Here is a 21,063-nt window from a genome sequence, read left to right on the forward strand (position 1 = left end):
CGACCCTAACCCGCACATCCCTGGGCACTACAGGACAATTTAGCACGGCCAATCCACCCTAACCCGCACATCCCTGGGCACTACGGGACAATTTAGCACGGCCAATCCACCCTAACCCACACATCCCTGGCACAAGGGGACAATTTAGCACAGCCAATCCACCCTAACCCACATATCCCTGGCACAAGGGGACAATTCAACACAGCCAATCCACCCTAACCCGCATATCCCTGGCACAGGGGGCCAATTTAGCATGGCCAATCCACCCTAACCCGCACATCCCTGGGCACTACAGGACAATTTAGCACGGCCAATCCACCCTAACCCACACATCCGTGGCACAAGGGGACAATTTAGCACGGCCAATCCACCCTAACCCACACATCCCTGGCACAAGGGAACATAGAACATAGAGCAATACAGCACAGAACTGGCCCTTCGGCCCTCGATGTTGCGCCGACCTGTGAACTAATCTCAGCCCATCCCCTTACACTATCCCACCATCATCCATCTGCTTATCCAAGGACTGTTTAAATGACCCTGTTGGGACGGAAATGAGATGCAGTGATACGGTGAAGACAGGGAGGAGATTGTGCACACTCCTATTTTGTCACCTGATGCCAATGGGCTGAATAACCTCAGAGTGGAGGAACAATTTACCATGGCCAATCCACCGTAACCCACACATCCCTGGGCACTACAGGACAATTTAGCACGGCCATTCCACCCTAACCCGCACATCCCTGGGCACTACGGGACAATTTCCCACGGCCAATCCACCCGAACCCACACATCCGTGGCACAAGGGGACAATTTAGCACGGCCAATCCACCCTAACCCGCACATCCCTGGGCACTACAGGACAATTTAGCACGGCCAATCCACCCTAACCCGCACATCCCTGGGCACAAGGGGACAATTTAGCACGGCCAACCCACCCTAACCTGCACATCCCTGGGCACAAGGGGACAATTTAGCATGGCCAACCCACACTCGGCTGCATGCAGAGCCATGGAGTCCAACTAGTCCATGCCAACCAGATATCCTAAATTAATCCAGTCCCATTTGCCAGCATTTGGCCCATATCCCACTAAATCCTTCCTATGCACGTCCACATCCAGACGCCTTTTAAATGTTGTAACTGTACCAGCCTCCACCCACTTCCTCTGGCGGCTCGTTCCATACACGCACCACCCTCTGTGTGAAAAAGTTGCCCCTCAGGTCCCTTTCCCCTCTCACCTTAAACCTATGCCCCTCTAGTTTTGGACTCCCCCCTACCCTGGGGAAAAGACCTTGGCTTCTCACCCTAGCCATGATTTTATGAACCTCTATAAGGGTCACTCCCTCAGCATCCATGGAAAAATAACCCCAGCCTCTCCCTCTAGCTCAAACCCTCCGACCCCGGCAATATCCTTGTACATCTTTTTCTGAAGCCCTTTCATCTTTGGAGGGAACACCACACAGACACAGTGAGGGGGTAGAACGTGCAAACTCCATCACCAGGAGTGGGATCAAACCAGGTTCCCTGGTGTTGCGAGGCAGCAGTGCTCACCGTGGAGTCACTGTGTTGCCGAGAAGGTTTATATCAGAATACCACTGAGGGGCTGTGCTGTTATAAGTGTCAACACTTTAATGACTATGTGTGGATTGAAGGAATCAAGAAAGATTAGTGTTACACACAAAGGAATCAGCAACACTGCCTGGAATAAATTATTAAAGGATAAGGACAAACATTTACAGGAAGTGAAATAAATTGGACACGTCTGCGAAAAGAGGGGGATAAAGCAACACAAATAGAAGTGCTGGCTCTGATGAAGGGTCTAGGCCCGAAACGTCAGCTTTTGTGCTCCTGAGATGCTGCTTGGCCTGCTGTGTTCATCCAGCTCCACACTTTGTTATCTGCTCCATACCTGGCTGCTTTAGACTTTTAGATTTAAACTTTCTTGTCACAGCTTTTCGGATACTGCATTCAGTTCTGGTGTAGGAGGGATGTTGTTACACTTGAAAGGGCTCCGAAAAGGATGTTTGCCGGGGCTGGGGCTATTTTCCCTGGAGCGGCGGAGGCTGAGGGGGTGACCTTACAGGTGTGAGGACGCCTTGCTGCAGTTATACAGAGCCTTGGCGAGGCCACACTTTGAGTAGTTTCGTTCCCCTAGTCTGAGAAGGACACTCTTTTTATTAAGGGAGTTCACCAGGCTGATTCCTGGACGGCAGGACAGACATATGAAGAAAGACTGGTCTTGTACTCGCTGGAATTTCAAAGAATGAGGAGGGGGAATCTCACAGAAACATACAAAATCCTGATTGGCATGGACAGGCTAGTTATGGGAACAAAGTTTCAGATGTTGGGGAAGCCCAGAACCAGGGGCTCACAGTCTAAGAAGAAGGGATAAGCCACTCAGGTCTGAGATGAGGAAGCATTTCTTCACTCAGAGAGTTGTGAAGCTGTGGAATTGTCCTGTGGGGCCAGTTTGCTTGATATATTCACGAGGAAACTGGATGTGGTCCTTGCGGCTCAAGGGATCAAGGGGTATGGCGAGAAAGCGGGAGTGGGAGACTGAAATTGCGTGACCAGCCATGGTCATATTGCACGCTGGTGCAGGTTTGACAGATGCAGTGGCCAATTCCACGCACCTATTTCCACTGTTACTTAGAGAAGTCTCAAAAATCATGAGGGACATGGATAGGGTGAACAAAGCTCTTTTCTTCCCCAGGGTTTGGGAGTTTAAAACTAGCAGGAACACAGTGTGGAGCTGGAGGAACACAGCAGGCCAGGCAGCATCAGAGGAGCAGGAAAGCTGACATTTTGGGTCGGGGTTCTGAAGAAGGGTCCTGGCTCGAAAGGTCGACTCTCCTACTCCTCTGTTGATTGGTCAGTGCTAAGGGAGTGAGCATTGTCGGAAGGTCAGCGCTGAGGGAGCTGGCACTGTCATACACTCAATGCTGAGAGAGCAGGCACTGTCAGAGGGTCAGCACTAAGGGAGCAGGGACTCCCTCAGCACTGAGTGTCCGACAGTGCCAGGTCCCTCAGCCCTGATCTTCCAACAGTGCCGCTCCCTCAGCACTGACCCTCCGACAGTGCCCGCTCCCTCAGCCCTGATCTTCCGACAGTGCCGCTCCCTCAGCACTGACCCTCCGACAGTGCCCGCTCCCTCAGCCCTGATCTTCCGACAGTGCCACTCCCTCAGCACTGACCCTCCGACAGTGCCCGCTCCCTCAGCATTGACCTTCCGACAGTGCCGCTCCCTCAGCACTGACCCTCTGACAGTGCCCGCTCCCTCAGCATTGACCTTCTGACAGTGCACGATCCCTCAGTGCTGACCCTCCAACAGTGCCCGCTCCCTCAGCATTGACTTTCCGACAGTGCCCGCTCCCTCAGCACTGACCCCCTGACAATGCCTGCTCCCTCAGCACTGACCCTCCAACAGTTCCTGCTCCCTCACTACATGGCACTGTTGCGGGTTCGACCTCAATCTCCTCACCATTTTGCAAACTACCTGCAGGAGGCAGCGGCATGCTGCGTGAAACGGTGAGCTCCTTCTGCAGCTAGGCACTGTATTGGTCTGTTAACATGTAGGTTACGGTTTGTGGCTGCTCTCGAGTTATTTATTGACGAGCAGCATAAGATTTAAGTCCAATCTGATCTGTTGCAGGTGACGTCCCTCTCAGCCAGGAGTCGAACCATAAGGCAGAAGGAGTTGGAGGAAGAATCGCTCGTGGTTTGGGGCTGTTTAACTCTCCCTAAATACCTCACAAATCTCTGGTAAGCAGGGCCAATGCAGTATCTTAGTGCTGGATAATACCAGAATGAGGCAATGTTTGGAGGAGGTAGGGGAGGGGGGTTACTGCTTTGCAAAATTGCAGGCGAGTTTGTAAGATGATGAGAAATATGCATTGTGTGGGCACGGAAGTGTGAGACGTTTTGCTGGGGTTGACTTTCTTTTGATCGCAGGAGTGGCACAGAGTGGGTGCCATTCTTCCCCCTTACCCTCCATTTGTAGAGCTATGAGGGATCAAAGGTCACGGGCAGAGACTTGAATGATTAACTCTGAGTAGGTGGGGAAGTGAAATGGATGGCGAACTGCTTGTTTCTACGTTGAAGAGGCTACAAGGATTAGGGGTGTGGGGGCAAAGACTGGGAACAATCAACTGAGTAGCTGCGAACAATGGCACAGTAGGCTGAATAAAAATCTCATTAGCATGAAGACCCTCCAAACAACATCCCACCCAGCCCTGTTCCTCCCCCTCCTTGCTTCCCTGTAACCCTGCATTTCCCACGGCCAATCCTCCCTAACCTGCGCATCCCCGGGCACTGCGGGACAATTTAGCACGGCCAACCCACCCTAACCCGCACATCCCTGGGCAATGCGGGGCAATTTAGCACGGCCGACCCACCCTAACCCGCACATCCCTGGGCACAGTACAATTTAGCACGGCCAATCCACCCTAACCTGAGATAACAAGATGTAGAGCTGGATGAACACAGCAGGCCAAGCAGCATCTGAGGAGCAGGAAAGCTGACGTTGTGGGCCTAGACCCTTCATCAGAAATGGGGGAGGGGAAGGGGATTCTGAAATAAATAGGGAGAGAGGGGGAGGCAGATAGAAGATGGATAGAGGAGAAGGTAGGTGGAGAGGAGACAGACAGGTCAAAGAGGAGGGGGTGGAGCTAGTAGAGGTGAGTGTAGATGGGGAGATAGAAGGGATAGGTCAGTCCGAGGAGGATGGACTGGTCAAGGGGGCGGGATGGGGCTATATTAGGTAGGAGGTAGGGGTGGGGCTTGAGGTGGGTGGAGGAGATAGTTAGGAGGAAGACATAATGGGAACTGCAGATGCTGGAGGATCTAAGATAACAAAGTGTGAAGCTGGATGAACACAGCAGGCCAAGCAGCATCTCAGGAGCACAAAATGTGACGTTTCAGGCCTAGACCCTGCAGCCCAATGGTATCAATGTGGACTTCACAAGCTTCAAAATCTCCCCCTCCCCCGCTGCATCCCAAAACTAGCCCAGCTCGTCCCCGCCTCCCTAACCTGTTCTTCCTCTCACCTATCCCCTCCTCCCACCTCAAGTCGTACCTCCATTTCCCACCTACCAGCCTCAACCCGCCTCTTTGACCTGTCCGTCCTCCCCGGACTGACCTATCCCATCCCCACCTCCCCACCTATACTCTCCTCTCCACCTATCTTCTCCACTATCCATCTTTGGTCCGCCTCCCCCTCTCTCCCTATTTATTTCAGAACCCTCTCCCCATCCCCCTCTCTGATGAAGGGTCTAGGCCCGAAATGTCAGCTTTCGTGCTCCTGAGATGCTGCTTGGCCTGTTGTGTTCATCCAGCTTCACACTTTGTTATCTAGGTGGGAGGAAGGACAGGTTAGGGAGGCCGATACAAGCTGGGCTGGTTTTGGGATGCAGTGGGGGGAGGGGAAGAGCTGGGCTGGTTTTGGGGTGCCGTGGGGGGAGGGGAGATTTTGAAGCTTGTGAAATCCACATTGATACCATTGGGCTGCAGGGTTCCCAAGCAGAATATGAGTTGCTGTTCCTGCAACCTTTGGGTGGCATCATTGTGGCACTGCAGGAGGCCCACGATGGACATATTGTCTGAGGAATGGGAGGGGGAGTTGAAATGGTTCGTGACTGGGAGGTGCAGTTGTTTATTGCGAACCGAGCGGAGGTGTTCTGCAAAGTGGTCCCCAAGCCTCCGCTTGGTTTCCCCGATGTAGAGGAGGCCACAATGGGAACAGCGGATACAGTATACCACATTAGTAGATGTGCAGGTGAACATCTGCTTGATGTGGAAAGACTTCTTGGGGCCTAGGGTGGGGGTGAGGGAGGAGGTGTAGGGGCAGGTGTAGCGCTTCCTGCGGTTGCAGGGGAAAGTGCTTGGTGTGGTGGGGGTGGAGGGGAGTGTGGAGCAGACAAGAGATTCCCGGAGAGAGTGGTCCCTCTGGAAAGCAGATAAGCGTGGGGAGGGAAAAATGTCTTTGGTGGTGCGGTCAGATTGCAGATGGCGAAAGTGTTGGAGGATGATGTGTTGGATTGGTGGGGTGGAACGTGAGGATGGGGGGGATTCTGTTTTGGTTGTTATTGCAGGGATTGGGTGTGAGGGATGAGTTGCGGGAAATGCAGGAAATACGGTTGCGGAAGAGGGACTGTTCCATGTAACCTACAAAGAGGTCAGGCATAGCTGGGGCCCATGCGGGTGCCCATGGCCACCCCCTTTGTCTGTAGGAAGTGGGAGGAATCTAAAGAGAAGTTGTTGAGGGTGAGGACGAGTTTGGCTAGGCGGATGAGGGTGTCGGTGGAGGGGGCTGGTCGGGCCTGCAGGACGGGAAGAAGTGGACGGCCTTTAGCCCATCTGCATGAGGAATACAGGTGTATAGGGACTGGACGCCCATGGTGAAAATGAGGTGTTGGGGACCGGGGCATTGGAAGTTCTGGAGGAGGTGGAGGGCCTGTATGGTGTCACGGACGTAGGTAGGGAGTTCCTGGACCAAAGGGGAGAAAATGGATTCGAGATACGTGGAGATAGGTTCGGTGGGGCAGGAGCAGGAAGAGACAATGGGTCGAGCGGGCAGGCAGGTTTGTGGATTTTGGGAAGGAGATACAAGTGGGCAGCGCGGGGTTGGGGAACGATGATGTTGGAGGCTGTGGGTGGAAGGTCACCTGAGGTGATGAGGTTGTGGATGGTTTGGGAGATGATGGTTTGGTGGTCGGGGGTGGGGCCATGATCCGGGGGAGGTAGGAGGTGGTGTCGGAGAGTTGGCGCCTGGCCTCAGTGAGGTCAGTGTGCCATACTACCACTGCACCTCCCTTGTCTGCAGGTTTGATGGTGAGGTTGGGGTTGGAGCGGAGGGAGCGGAGGGCTGCACTTTCTGCAGGGGAGAGGCTGGAGTGGGTGAGAGGGGTGGAGAGGTTGAGATGATTGATATCTTGACCGCAGTTGGAGATGAAAGAGGTCGAGGGAGGGTAGGAGGCCTTGGGGTGGTGTCCAGGAGGAGGGGCTGTGTTGGAGGCAGGAGAAGGTGTCAGTAGAGGGAGGGTTGAAGAAGTAAGCGTGGAGATAGAGACAGTGGAAAAACTGCTCTATGCCCAAACGTGACCAGTATTTGTTGATGTGTGGGTGGAGGGGGACAAAGGTGAGCCCCTTACTAAGGACTGACCGTTCGTCCTCAGTGAGGGGGAGGCCTTGAAGGGGATGGTGAAGGGCTGGGTGCTACTGTCTCCTCTGGAGCTGCTGGCTGTGGAGGCGGTGGGCGGAGTGACGTCGGCGGCGGCTTTCTGCAGGGGGAGAGGTTGGAGTGGGTGAGAAGGGTGGAGAGGTTGAGCCGATTGAGATCTAACCTGCGCCTCTTCGGACTGTGGGAGGAAACCTGAGCCCCCAGAGGATACCCACGCAGACACGGTAGACACGGTAGCACATGCAAACAGACATTTGCCCGAGGAGGGGCATCGAACCTGTGACCCTGGCGCCACGAGACAGCACTGCCAGCCACTGAGCCACCCGTTTTCTTTCTATATTAAAAGGCTATAGTGGAGAGAGAGAGAGAGAGAACAGGAACAGGGAGTAATCAGCCAGGATCCTATTGAGTGGGATAGCAGGCTAGAAGGGCTGATCTGCCTCAACTTGATGCTGGATATTGATTCCATAACATTGCCCTTAACCTCGGAGACTGGGAGGTGGCAGGGAGTGAACTGAAGTTGGAATCGTGAAGTAAACCCTCTGCCGAGAGAAAAAGAGAGAGAGAGAGAGAGAGAAAATTAGAATGCAGAATACAGAAACATCCTGTATACAAGCCACACCCCACAGCCTGCAAAAGGAGCCTATCTCCTCTCCCTGTTATTGGCACATTCCACAGTTGAACAGGTTGAATTTCCATATTGTGCAAGAGGTTGTTTGTATCCAGGAAGTAGCAGCTTCTTACCTCAAACACCTCGTAAACATTTTAACAGAGACACTTCCTGTTTGTTCTGCATTGCTCTTCAGTTGGTGGCCATTGTAGAAGCTCCCGGCTGTTGGAGGGGAGCAAGCCCGACGGGCGTGATGGCTGGCAAGAACCCCTTGGTCATCCTGGCGGGACTCCTGCTCCTGTTGGTTGCCCTGGCGTTCTACCAGTGGACGTTGATGACAGAGAACGGCCGGCTGAAGGCAGAGAGCGGCAAGGCCTGGGACATGGTGAGCCAGCTGAAGAAGGAGAGGAGCGAGGCGCAGAACCGTCTGGCCGAGATCAGCATGACCCTTGACGACAAGAAGCGCTACATCAGCGACCTGGACGGCCGGTTCCTCAAAGCCAACGCTGACCTGGAGGTCAAAGTCAAAGCCTTGCAGCAGTGCGGGGATGAGAAGGTAAGAGGGCGGGCATGGGAAGGGCTAGGGTTCAGAATGAAAGCCAATTGCATTTCAGGTGGCACCTCCCCTCACCCTGTGGTGTTTGGAATTTTCAGTGGGAACCTGTTTATGCACAGGAAGCGCCCCTCCCAAACGGTATAACAACCTCATGACACGTTGGTCCCTCATGAATAAGGGACAAGAGTAGGCCACTCTTGAGGTCCTTTCCTGGCCTGATCTGATTTTAACCTCAACCCTCCATTCTGACACATTCTCCCGAGAACCTTTCAACCCCTGGGACATCCAGAATCAATCTCCCCCCCCCCGCCCCATCTTGACAAAAAGAAAAATGTTCAAGATTCGGAATCTCCCGCCGTTTCAGGAAGGGAGTTCCAAGTCACATTGAGGTTGTGCCGGATGTTGGTGAGGCCTCTTCTGGGGTTCTCTGCCCTGTTCGTAAATTAATGAATCCATACAGTTTGGAAGCAGGCCACTTGGCTCATCAAGTCCACACTGACCCTCTGATGAGCATTCCACCTCTCTACCCTTATCCCGTCACTCCACGGCCAATCCAGCCTAACATGCACATCCCTGGGAACTATGGGGCAATTTAGCACGGCCAACCCACCTTAACCCGCACATCCCTGGGCATTATGGGGACAATTTAGCACGGCCAATCCACCCTAACCCACACATCCCTGGGCACTACGGGACAATTTAGCACGGCCAATCCACCCTAACCCGCACATCCCTGGGCACTACGGGACAATTTAGCACAGCCAATCCAGCCTAACATGCACATCCCTGGGAACTATGGGGCAATTTAGCACGGCCAACCCACCCTAACCCGCACATCCCTGGGCACTACGGGACAATTTAGCATGGCCAATCCACCCTAACCCGCACATCCCTGGGCACTACGGGGCAATTTGGCACAGCCAATCCACGTTAACCCTCACATCCCTGGGCACCACGGGACAATTTAGCACGGCCAACCCACCCTAACCCCCACATCCCTGGGCACTACGGGACAATTTAGCACAGCCAATCCACCCTAACCCACACATCCCTGGGCACCACGGGACAAGTTAGCACGGCCAACACACCCTAACCCGCACATCCCTGGGCACTACGGGACAATTTAGCATGGCTAATCCACCCTAACCTGCACATCCCTGGGCACTATGGGGCAATTTAGCACGGCCAATCCACCCTAACCCGCACATCCCTGGGCACTGCAGGACAATTTAGCACGGCCAGTCCACCCTAACCCACACATCCCTGGGCACTGCAGGACAATTTAGCACGGCCAATCCACCCTAACCCGCACATCCCTGGGCACTACAGGACAATTTAGCACGGCCAATCCCACCCTAACCCACACATCCCTGGGCACCACGGGACAATTTAGCACGGCTAATCCACCCTAACCCACACACCTTTGGACTGGTTGCCCAGTTACAGGAAGGATATTATCAGGCTGGGGAGGGTTCAGAAGAGATGTTGCCAGGTACGCGAGGCTTGAAACAAGGAAAGACTTGACAGGCTGGGAGTTTTTCACGGGAGCGTAGGAAGTTGAGAGGTGACCTTGTAGAAGTTTATAACATCGTGAGGGGTACAGATAGAGATAACGGTAAGTTATCTTAGGATGACGCATTTCAAATCTCTGGGGCATGTTTTTAAGCGGAGAGGAGAAATATTTCTCAAGGACACGAGGGGTAACTTTTTTACGCAGAGGGTGGTTCATGTATGGAATGAACTGCCAGAAGTTACAGTTACAATGATATTTGGATAAATCCATGAATAGGAAACATTTGGATGGATTCGGGTTGAAGCGCAGGCAGCTTGGACCAGTTTCATTTGGCATTACAGACTGGTTGGACCGAGGGGTCCCCTCAGGATCTTCTGTGTTTCATTGCAGTCACCTCCGACTTTTCGAAGGGTCTGTCTAGCCTTTCCTAATCAGGCAATCCAGTCATTCCTGCTACTCTATTATGGAATTATTCAGCATGGAAACAGTCTATGCCGAACATAACCCCTACAGAAACTAGCCCCACCTCCCTACTCCTGGCTCATAGCCCTCCAAACCTTTCTTACTCTTAGATTAGATTAGATTCCCTACAGTGTGGAAACAGGCCCTTCGGCCCAACAAGTCCACACCGTCCCTTGAAGCATCCCATCCAGACCCATCCCCCTATAACCCACACACCCCTGAACACTACGGGCAATTTAGCACGGCCGATCCACCTAGCCTGCACATCTTTGGACTGCGGGAGGAAACCGGAGCACCCGGAGGAAACCCACGCAGACACGGGGAGAATGTGCAAACTCTGCACAGACGGCCGCCGGAGGCCGGAATCGAACCCGGGTCCCTGGTGCCGTGAGGCTGCAGTGCTAACCACCGAGCCACCGTGCCGCCCACCTGCTTGTCCACACATGTCTTTTTGTGCGCTGTTATCTTTATGAGCAAGCAGGTGGATGAACCTTGCTTTAAGCTCACTTCAAAAATGCACCGCCTCCCAAGATCGCAGCACCATCCCGCCCTGACAAGGCCAGACCAGGAGTGTCAGTGTGCGATAAGTGCGTGTGGAGATTCAAACGGACTGTCATTGTCTTTTCTTGTCTACGGATTTGCACAATAAAATTCACCTCGTCCTCAAATGCTCTCTGGGCGTTGGTGATACAAGGCTCTCAAAAGTCAGGCCTGGCCACTAGGCCCGAAGCCCATGACAGAGCATGGGACCGCAAGGACACATTTCCTTCATTTACATCCTCTGTTTTGGTTCATTTTTCTGTGTTTTAAGATGGCATCAGAGCATTGTGACACAAGTCACTGTAGTTTTGGTCACAAGATTCACGTGACAACAAATAAATCAAATCAATTTTACACACACCTTTTCTCCTCGAGGCAAAAAGCAATAACTTGCATTTCGACATTTTAGCACGTTTTTTTTTTAAACTTGAGGTGCGTGTGTTGCAATCTGAGTGTCTTCGAAACAAGTTTACAAACAGGTTCAACCACCTGCTTTTATCCCCCCGGTGGTTCTGGCTCCTTCTCATCATTCACAGTGGGACGCCACAGAATGGTTCCTAAACAGGGCTGGGTACATCTCAGAATGCCCTTCAAATGGAGGCAGAGACAGAGAGACAGAGACAGAGATACAGCGAGAGAGACAGAAATACAGAGAGAGAGATGCAGCGAAAGAGGGAGACGAGAGAGAGAGAGACAGATGGACACAGAGAGACAGAGAGATGCAAGGAGACAGACAGATAGACGAGAGATACAGAGAGAGAGAGATACAGAGAGAGAGAGAGACAGAGGGGGAGAGAGAGACTCAGACAGATACAGAGAGAGATAGAGAAAGAGAGACAGATGGAGAGAGAGAGAGGTAGAGAGGGAGAGATACAAAGAGAGCGAGATAGAGAGAGAGAGAGAGAGAGAGAGAGAGAGAGGCAGAAGACAGAAGAAATAGGAGCAGGAATAGACGCCTTGGACCCCCACCACCATTCAACAACACCATTTCATCTCCTCGTAGCCCGCGTCTTTCCCAGTCCCACCCTTCCCACCTCCAGTGCAGGGTGACAGCCTAGTGATATTCTTGTCGGACTGTTAATCCAAAGACCCAGGTCGTGTTCTGGGGACCCACGTTCAAATCCAACCACAGCAGAATTGAATTCAATAAAAGAAAATGTAATTAAGCGTCTACTGGTGACCATTGTTGGGAAGGAAGCTGCCACCCATGTCTGGTCTGGGCCTACATGTGACTCCAGACCCACAGCAATGTGGTCGATTTGTAACTGCCCCCTGGTCAATAGGGCAATAAATGCCAGGCCATTCAATGACGTTCCCATCCCATGAATGCCTTAAAAAATTCAAAACTCCGTCTCAGAGATAGTAGGCATCTGGACGGGCACATGAGTAGAAAGGGTTTAGAGGGATATGGGTCAAATGCTGGCAAATGGGACCAGATTAATTTACAATATCTGGTCAGTATGGACAAATTGGGCCAAACGGTCTGTTTCTGCGCGGTACAACTCTATGACTCTGTGTACTGAAACTGAAAGTGAAGCTTCCGCTACACTGTTTCCCCCATCAAACACTCCCCAGGACAGGGACAGCATGAGGTTAGGATACAGAGTAAAGCTTCCTCTGCACTGTCACCCGCACACCCATCAAACACTCCCCAGGACAGGGACAGCATGGGGTTAGGATTCAGAGTAAAGCGCCCACTACACTGTCCCCTCCCTCCAATCAAACACTCCCCAGGACAGGGACAGCACGGGGTTAGATAAGAGTAAAGCTCCCTCTACACTGTCCCCTCCCTCCTATCAAACACTCCCCAGGACAGGGACAGCACGGGGTTAGATAAGAGTAAAGCTCCCTCTACACTGTCCCCTCCCTCCCATCAAACACTTCCCAGGACAGGGACAGCACGGGGTTAGGTGCAGAGTAAAGCTCCCTCTACACTGTCCCCTCCCTCCTATCAAACACTCCCCAGGACAGGGACAGCACGGGGTTAGATAAGAGTAAAGCTCCCTCTACACTGTCCCCTCCCTCCCATCAAACACTCCCCAGGACAGGGACAGCACGGGGTTAGATAAGAGTAAAGCTCCCTCTACACTGTCCCCTCCCTCCCATCAAACACTTCCCAGGACAGGGACAGCACGGGGTTAGGTGCAGAGTAAAGCTCCCTCTACACTGTCCCCTCCCTCCTATCAAACACTCCCCAGGACAGGGACAGCACGGGGTTAGATAAGAGTAAAGCTCCCTCTACACTGTCCCCTCCCTCCCATCAAACACTCCCCAGGACAGGGACAGCACGGGGTTAGATGCAGAGTAAAGCTCCCTCTATAAGAGGCCTTGAGGTGCTGAATGGCCTGTTCCAGTGTTCCTCGGCCGGGCAGCATCTGTGGCAACAGAGACAGTTTTACTGGTTCAAGACGGTTTTTAAAAGTTCTTAAGAAGAAATCTACATGTTTTAAGAAAACAGGATATGTGAAGGTTGAACAGTCACCTGATCTACTGAAACCCATCCACCCAGAAATACCTGATAACAAAGTGTGGAGCTGGATGAACACAGCCGGCCAAGCAGCATCAGAGGAACAGGAAAGCTGAAGAAGGGTCTAGTCCCGAAATGTCAGCCTTCCTGCCCCTCTGTTGCTGCTTGGCCTGCTGTGTTCATCCAGCCGGCCAAGCAGCATCAGAGGAACAGGAAAGCTGAAGAAGGGTCTAGTCCCGAAATGTCAGCCTTCCTGCCCCTCTGTTGCTGCTTGGCCTGCTGTGTTCATCCAGCTCTACACCTTGTTATCTCAGATTCTCCAGCACCTGCAGTTCCTACTATCACTGTTCTTGGGGAGGTGAATTACATTTGATGGGCTGTGATGATTTGTTCATGGGTTCCTCAACCAAATCCGGGAACCCACAGTTCCTGTGTGAATATCCTGGTCTTTGTCCACTTGGCGACTGTCCAGTGCATTACTGTGTCACAATCTCTGTCCTTATCTCTCTGTTTACTCAACGCAGTGTGGGAACACTAAGTTCGGTCGTCAATGAATTCACAAGGTGCAGCGTGAGGGAATATTGATGGGGATCCGGTTGGGTTCTGCCCGTTTTCCACCAAGGTGCAAAGGGATGTGAGATCCAAGGAGCTGCAGTGGACCGCATGCCACATTTCTGTGATGCCTACTGTTGCCAGGGGTCACAATGGCATTTTCAACCAGCCGATGCCAGTTTTGTACATTTCATTGTGTGCGACAAAGGAGCTGCCAGGCTACACAATAGTAGAATGAGTCGTAGACATGAGCATAGAAACATTCATTCAGTCCAACTCGTTCACACTGACCAGATATCTTAAATCAATCCAGCCCCATTTGCCAGCATTTGGCCCATAAACCCTTCCTATTCATGTCCCCATCCAGACGCCTTTTAAATGCTGTAACTGTACCAGCCCCCACCCACTTCCTCTGGCAGCTCCTTCCAAACATGCACCACCCACTGCGTGAAAAAGCTGCCCCTCAGCTCCCTTTTAAATCTTTCCCCTCTCACCTTAACCATATGCTGCTCTAGTTTTGAACTCTGGTGTAAGGACTTTGGCTATTCACCCTATCCATGCCCCTCATGATTTTATAAACCTCCCTAAAGTCAGTCCCCCCACGCTCAGGCTCTGACACTCCAGGGAAAATAGCCCCAGGCTGTTGAGCCTCTCCATACACCTCAAACCCTCCAACCCTGGGAACATCCTTGAAAATCTAATCTTAACTTTCAAATTTCACAACATCCTTCCTATCGCAGGGAGACAGAATTACACATTGCAAAAGTGGCCTCACCAATGTCCTGGGGTAGTAGGAACTGCAGATGCTGGAGAATCTGAGATAACAAGTCGTGGAGCTGGATGAACACAACAGGCCAAGCAGCATCAGAAGAGCAGGGAGGCTGATGTTTCGGGCCGAGACCCTTTTTCTGAAGAAGGGTCTAGGCCCGAAATGTCAGCCTTCCTGCTCCTCTGATGCTGCTTGGCCTGCTGTGTTCATCCAGCTCCATACCTTGTTATCTCTTAAGCAATGTCCTGTACAGCCTAAACATGACCTTCCAACTCCGATACTCAATGTATTGACCAATAAAGGCAAGCATACCAAATGCCTCTTCATGACCTCGACTCCACTTTCAAGGAACTATGAATCTGCACCCCAAGGTCTCTTTGTTCAGCAACTCTCCCTGGGACCTTACCATCGAGTGTAGAAGTACTGCCCTGATTTGCCTTAGCAAAATGCAGCACCCAACATTTGTCGAAATTAAACTCTCACCTGCCCTTCTTCGACCCATTGGCCGATCAGTTCAAGGTCCTGTTGAACTCTATGACACACAGGAGAAATGTAGTGGGTCTGGCAGCATCGGGGGAAAGAGAAAGCAGAATTACTGTTTCAGGTCCGGTGCCCTTTCTTCATAATAGAAACATAATGAATGCTTTGAGTCCCGCACAGGTCTTGTTCAGAATGTCTGAAGAGGTTACCCCAGATAGGGAGGGGGTGTAGGGGGCTGAAGGGGGTGACAGAGATAGGGAGGGGGTGTAGGGGGCTGGAGGGGGTGACAGAGATAGGTAGGGGGTGGTAGGGGGTGGCAGAGATAGGGAGGGGGTGTAGGGGGCTGGAGGGGGTTACAGAGATAGGGATGGGGTGTAGGAGATGGAGGAGGTGACAGAGATAGGGAGGGGATGAAGGGGGCTGGAGGGGGTGACAGAGAGAGGGAGGGGGTGTAGGGGGTTGGAGGATGTGTCAGAGATAGGGATGGAGTGTAAGGGGATGGAGGAGGTGACAGAGATTGGGAGGGGTGTGTTGGGGGCTGGAGGACATGACAGAGACAGGGAGGGGGTGTAGGGGGCTGGAGGAGGTGACAGGGATAGTGAGGGGGTGTAGGGGGCTGGAGGGCGTGACAGAGATAGGGAGTGGGTGTAGAGGGCTGGAGGGGTTGACAGATACAGGGAGGGGGTGTAGGGTGTTGGAGGTGGTGACAGATATATGGAGGGGGTGTAGGAGGCTGGAGGAGGTGACAGAGATAGGGAGGTGGTATGGGGGCTGGATGGGGTGACAGACATAGGGAGGGTGTGTAGGGTGTTGGAGGAGGTGACAGAGATAGGTCAGGTGTAGGGTGTTGGAGGAGGTGACAGAGATAGGGAGTAGGTGTAGGGGGCTGGATGAGGTGACAGAGACAGGGAGGGGGTGTAGGGGGCTGGAGGGTGCGACAGAGATAGGGAGGAGGTGTAGGGGGCTGGAGGAGGTGACAGAGATAGGGAGGGGGTGTAGGGGGCTGGAGGAGGTGACAGAGACAGGGAGGGGGTGTAGGGGACTGGAGGGGGTGACAGAGATAGGGAGGGGGTGTAGGGGGATGGAGGGGGTGACAGAGATAGGGAGGGAGTGTAGGGAGCTGGAGGGGGTGACAGTGATAGGGAGGGGGTGTAGGGGCTGGAGGGGGTGACAGAGATAGGGAGGGGGTGTAGGGGGCTGGAGGGGGTGACAGAGATAGGGAGGGGGTGTAGGGGGTGGAGGGTGTGACAGAGATAGGGAGGGGTGTAGGGGGCTGGAGGGGGTGACAGACATAGGGAGGGAGTGTAGGGGGCTGGAGGGGGTGACAGAGATAGGGAGGGGGTGTAGCAGGCTGGAGGGGGTGACCAAGATAGGGAGGGGGTGTAGGGGGCTGGAGGGGGTGACAGAGATAGGGAGGGGGCTGGAGGGGTGACAGAGATAGGGAGGGGGTGTAGGGGGTGTAGGGGGTGACAGAGATAGGGAGGGGGTGTAGGGGGCTGGAGGGGGTGACAGACATAGGGAGGGGGTGTAGAGGGTTTGAGGAAGTGACAGAGATACATGTAAATGTCTCTAAATCTAATCCCTCAGAATCCCCTGCAACAGCTTGCCTGCTCCTGATGTCAGGCCCACCGGCCTACAGTTCCCTGGCTTTTCTTTCTCACCTTTCTTAAATAATGCGCCAGTTCGCCAAGCTCCTGTCTGCCAACACCTCAGATGTGGCTATCAATGATATAACTATCTCAGTATCGGACCCAGTTATCACTTCCCTGGCTTCCCACAGATTTGTAGGATACACACTATCAGGTCCTGTGGGGATTTCTGCATTTTAAGACATCTAGCACCCCCTCCTTTTGAAGATATGAATACTTGTTTCCTCACCTTCTCCAGCTTCCGTATAATTCTCCAGAGGAAACACTGATGAAAAGTATTCGATTCAATCCAGTGAGATTAACGCAGCAGTATCTCCCTCCAATTTATTATGCCCTGCAGAGATGCTACATAAGAGCCCATTGTCGTTAAAGTAAATGCATATTTGTGTTAAGTACGCTGTACGACTGCAAACAGTTGTTGTTCTGAACTTTGCTAAGTTTTGTTTCCTTTCGCTCTTGTTCACCACTGTCAGAAAAAGGTGGTCGATGACGCTGAGAAACAGAAAGTTGAAGTGAAGAGTAAGCAAGGTAAGAACTGAGTTCCCTTTGTGAATCTGCATCTGTGCTCAGGACCTTGATCAGATAGGCCAATGGGCCCAGGACGGGCACATCGAGTTTAATTTGGATAAATGTGAGGTGCTGCATTTTGCACAGGACTTATGCACTTATTGGGAAGGTCCTGGCGAGCGTTACCTTGAAAAGTCAGTGCATTGAGTGTAGGGAGCTGGGAGGGCCATGTTGCGGCTGTACAGGACATTGTGGCCACTTTGGGAATACTGCGTTCAATTCTGGCCTCCCTGCGACAGGAAGGATGTTGTGAAACTTGAAAGGGTTCAGAAAAGATCTGCAAAGAAGTTGGAAGGTGTGGGCTATAGGGAGAGGCTGGATAGACTGGGGCTATTTTCCCTGGAGCATCAGAGGCTGATGGAGTGACGTTATAGAGGTTTATAAAACCATGAGGGGCATGGATAGGGGAGGTAGACAAGGTCTTTTCCCCCCAGGGTCGGGGGAGTCCAAAGCTGGAAGGGCATAGGTTTAAGGTGAGAGGGGAAAGATTTAAAAGGGACTTAGGAGGCAGCGCTTTCACGCAGAGGGTGGTGCGTGTATGGAACGAGCTGCCAGAGGAAGTGGTGGAGGCGGGTACAATTACAGCATTTAAAGGGCATCTGGATGGAGACATGGATAGGAAGGGGTTAGAGGGGTCGGGGCGGAATGGGACTAGATTTATTTAGTATATTGGAGCGGGATGGATGAGTTGGACCAAAGGGTCTGTTTCTGTGCTGTGTATCACTGTGATTTGGCGTACTGAGAGGGAAAGTAAGGCTCTCCCCCCCCGCCATGAAACACTCCCAGTACATGGACAGCACGGGCTTAGATACAGAGTAAAGCTCCCTCTGCACTGTCCCCCCACCATTAAACACTCCCAGGACAGGGACAGCACAGGGTTAGATACAGAGTAAAGCTCCCTCTGCACTGTCCCCCCCCCCCCTCCATCAAACACTCCCAGGACAGGGACAGCACGGGGTTAGGTACAGGGTAAAGCTCCCTCTACACTGTCCCCCCCATCAAACACTCCCAGGACAGGGACAGCACGGGGTTAGACACAGGGTAAAGCTCCCTCCAGCCTTTTGAACAGAAAGGAAGGCTGTCACACACCGTCCCCATCAAACACTCTGAGGACAAGAATAATGAACACTGTGCAATCCTCCTCCCTGTTTTCCGCTTCTGTGTTCGGAAGCGGCTGCTTCATACCTCTGCCTTGTCCTAGCCCTTTATCCTGGCCATTCAGCCCCTCCTTGAGCCTGTCACACAGCAACAGAAAGCCATCCAGCGCCCCCCTCCTCAAGTCTGTTACACAGGAACAGGAGGCCATTCAGCCCCCCTCCTCTAACCTGTCACACAACATCAACAGGAGGCCATTCGGCCCCCTTCCTAAGTCTGTTTCACGGGAGCAGGAGGCCATTCAACCGCGCCCCCCCCCCCCCCCCCGAAGCCTGTCACATAGTGACAGGATGAGGCTATTCATCCCTCCCTCGAACCTCCTCCACCGTTCTATTAGTACATGGCTGACCCATATCTCCGCTCTCTTTACTTGCTTTTCATAGAACATAGAACATAGAACATTAGAGCACAGTACAGGCCCTTCGGCCCTCGATGTTGTGCCGACCTGTCATACCAATCTCAAGCCCATCTAACCTACACTATTCCATGTACGTCCATATGCTTATCCAATGACGACTTAAATGTACCTAAAGATGGCGAATCTACTACCGTTGCAGGCAAAGCGTTCCATTCCTTTACTACTCTCTGAGTAAAGAAACTACCTCTGACATCTGTCCTATATCTTTCACCCCTCAATTTAAAGCTCTGCCCCATCGTGCTCGCCGTCACCATCCTAGGAAAAAGGCTGCCCCTATCCACCCTATCTAACCCTCTGATTATTTTATATGTTTCAATTAAGTCACCTCTCAACCTTCTTCTCTCCAATGAAAACAGCCTCAAGTCCCTCAGCCTTTCCTCGTAAGACCTTCCCTCCATACCAGGCACCATCCTAGTAAATCTCCTCTGCACCCTTTCCAAAGCTTCCACATCCTTCTTACACTGCAGTGACCAGAACTGTACACAATACTCCAAGTGCGGCCGTACCAGAGTTTTGTACAGCTTCACCATAACCTCTTGGTTCTGGAACTCGATCCCTCTATTAATAAAAGCTAAAACACTGTATGCCTTCTTAACAGCCCTGTCAACCTGGGTGGCAACTTTCAAGGATCTGTGTACATGGACACCGAGATCTCTCTGCTCATCTTACCATTAGCCCTGTACTTTGCCTTCCGGTTACTCCTACCAAAGTGTATCACCTCACACTTGTCTGCATTAACCTCCATTTGCCACCTCTCAGCCCAGCTCTGCAGCTTATCAATGTCTCTCTGCAACCTACAGCATCCTTCGTCACTATCCACAACTCCACCGACCTTAGTGTCGTCTGCAAATTTACTAACCCATCCTTCTACGCCCTCATCCAGGTCATTTATAAAAATGACAAACAGCAGCGGACCCAACACCGACCCTTGCGGTACACCACTAGTAACTGGTCTCTAGGATGAACATTTCCCATCAACTACCACTCTCTGTCTTCTTTCAACAAGTCAATTTCCGATCCAAACTGCTGTATCTCCCACAATCCCATTCCTCTGCATTTTGTACAATAGCCTATTGTGGGGAACCTTATCGAACGCCTTGCTGAAATCCATATACACCAGATCAACCGGTTTACTCTCATCTACCTGTTTGGTCACCTTCTCAAAGAACTCAATAAGGTTTGTGTGGCACGACCTTCCCTTCACAAAACCGTGCTGACTATCCCTAATCAATTTATTCTTTTCTAGATGATTATAAATCCTATCTCTGATAACCTTTTCCAACACTTTACCAACAACTGAGGTAAGGCTCACTGGTCTATAATTACCAGGGTTGTCTCTACTCCCCTTCTTGAACAGGGGAAGCACACTTGCTATCCTTCAGTCATCTGGCACTATTCCTGTAGACAATGACGAGTTAAAGATCAATGCCAAAGGCTCGGCAATCTCCTCCCTGGCTTCCCAGAGGATCCGAGGATAAATCCCATCCAGCCCAGGGGACTTATCTATCTTCATCCTCTGAAGGATTTCTAATACCTCTTCCTTGTGAACCTCAATCCCACCTAGTCTAGTAGCCTGTATCTCAGTATTCTCCTCGACAGCATTGTCGTCTGTGCTTTCCTCTGTGTCCCTCACTGAGCTTAACCTGTGCCTCCAAAATTTATAGATTTCAGCCTTAAAATGACAAAGCCCCCGGCCCACCCCTGCCACCGTGTCCTCCCCACAACACTCCCCTGCAGCCCTTGACAGTTTTTGGGACGGCGTTCCAAATTTCTGCCCCCCCCTCCACGTAAGGCAAGACTTTGTTCCCTGAATCGGCCCTGTTCTTTTTCCCTTGTTCTGGGCTCTCCCTCCCTCTCCTCACAGAGGAAGCTGTGTGCCTCCTTCACAGAATTGACGCAGTGCAAATGGAGGCCAGTTGGCCCATCCTTACTACGCCCCAGCCCCTTCAAAGGAGCATTGTTTAGATTCCCTACAGTGTGGAAACAGGCCCTTCGGCCCAACAAGTCTACACCGCCCCTTGATGCATCCCACCCAGACCCATCCCCCTATAACCCACGCACCCCTGAACACTACGGGCAATTTAGCATGGCCGATCCACCTAGCCTGCACATCTTTGGACTGTGGGAGGAAACCGGAGCACCCGGAG

At 52.3% G+C, this 21,063-nt stretch overlaps 1 protein-coding gene across 1 annotated transcript in view; it reads left to right on the forward strand.

The window, feature by feature from the left end:
- The window catches only part of cgnb (cingulin b), an 82,566-nt gene that overhangs the window by 52,067 nt on the left and 9,436 nt on the right, over window positions 1-21,063 (forward strand). Inside the window, exons 2-4 of the mRNA XM_059643030.1 lie at window positions 3,654-3,763; window positions 7,985-8,344; window positions 17,250-17,304. Of these exons, the coding sequence (XP_059499013.1) occupies window positions 8,042-8,344; window positions 17,250-17,304 (358 nt within the window). The 5' untranslated portion in view covers window positions 3,654-3,763; window positions 7,985-8,041. The remainder of the gene's footprint in view (window positions 1-3,653; window positions 3,764-7,984; window positions 8,345-17,249; window positions 17,305-21,063) is intronic.

The sequence above is a fragment of the Stegostoma tigrinum genome, chromosome 47, assembly GCF_030684315.1.
Source record: "Stegostoma tigrinum isolate sSteTig4 chromosome 47, sSteTig4.hap1, whole genome shotgun sequence".
Taxonomy (NCBI): Eukaryota; Metazoa; Chordata; class Chondrichthyes; order Orectolobiformes; family Stegostomatidae; genus Stegostoma; species Stegostoma tigrinum.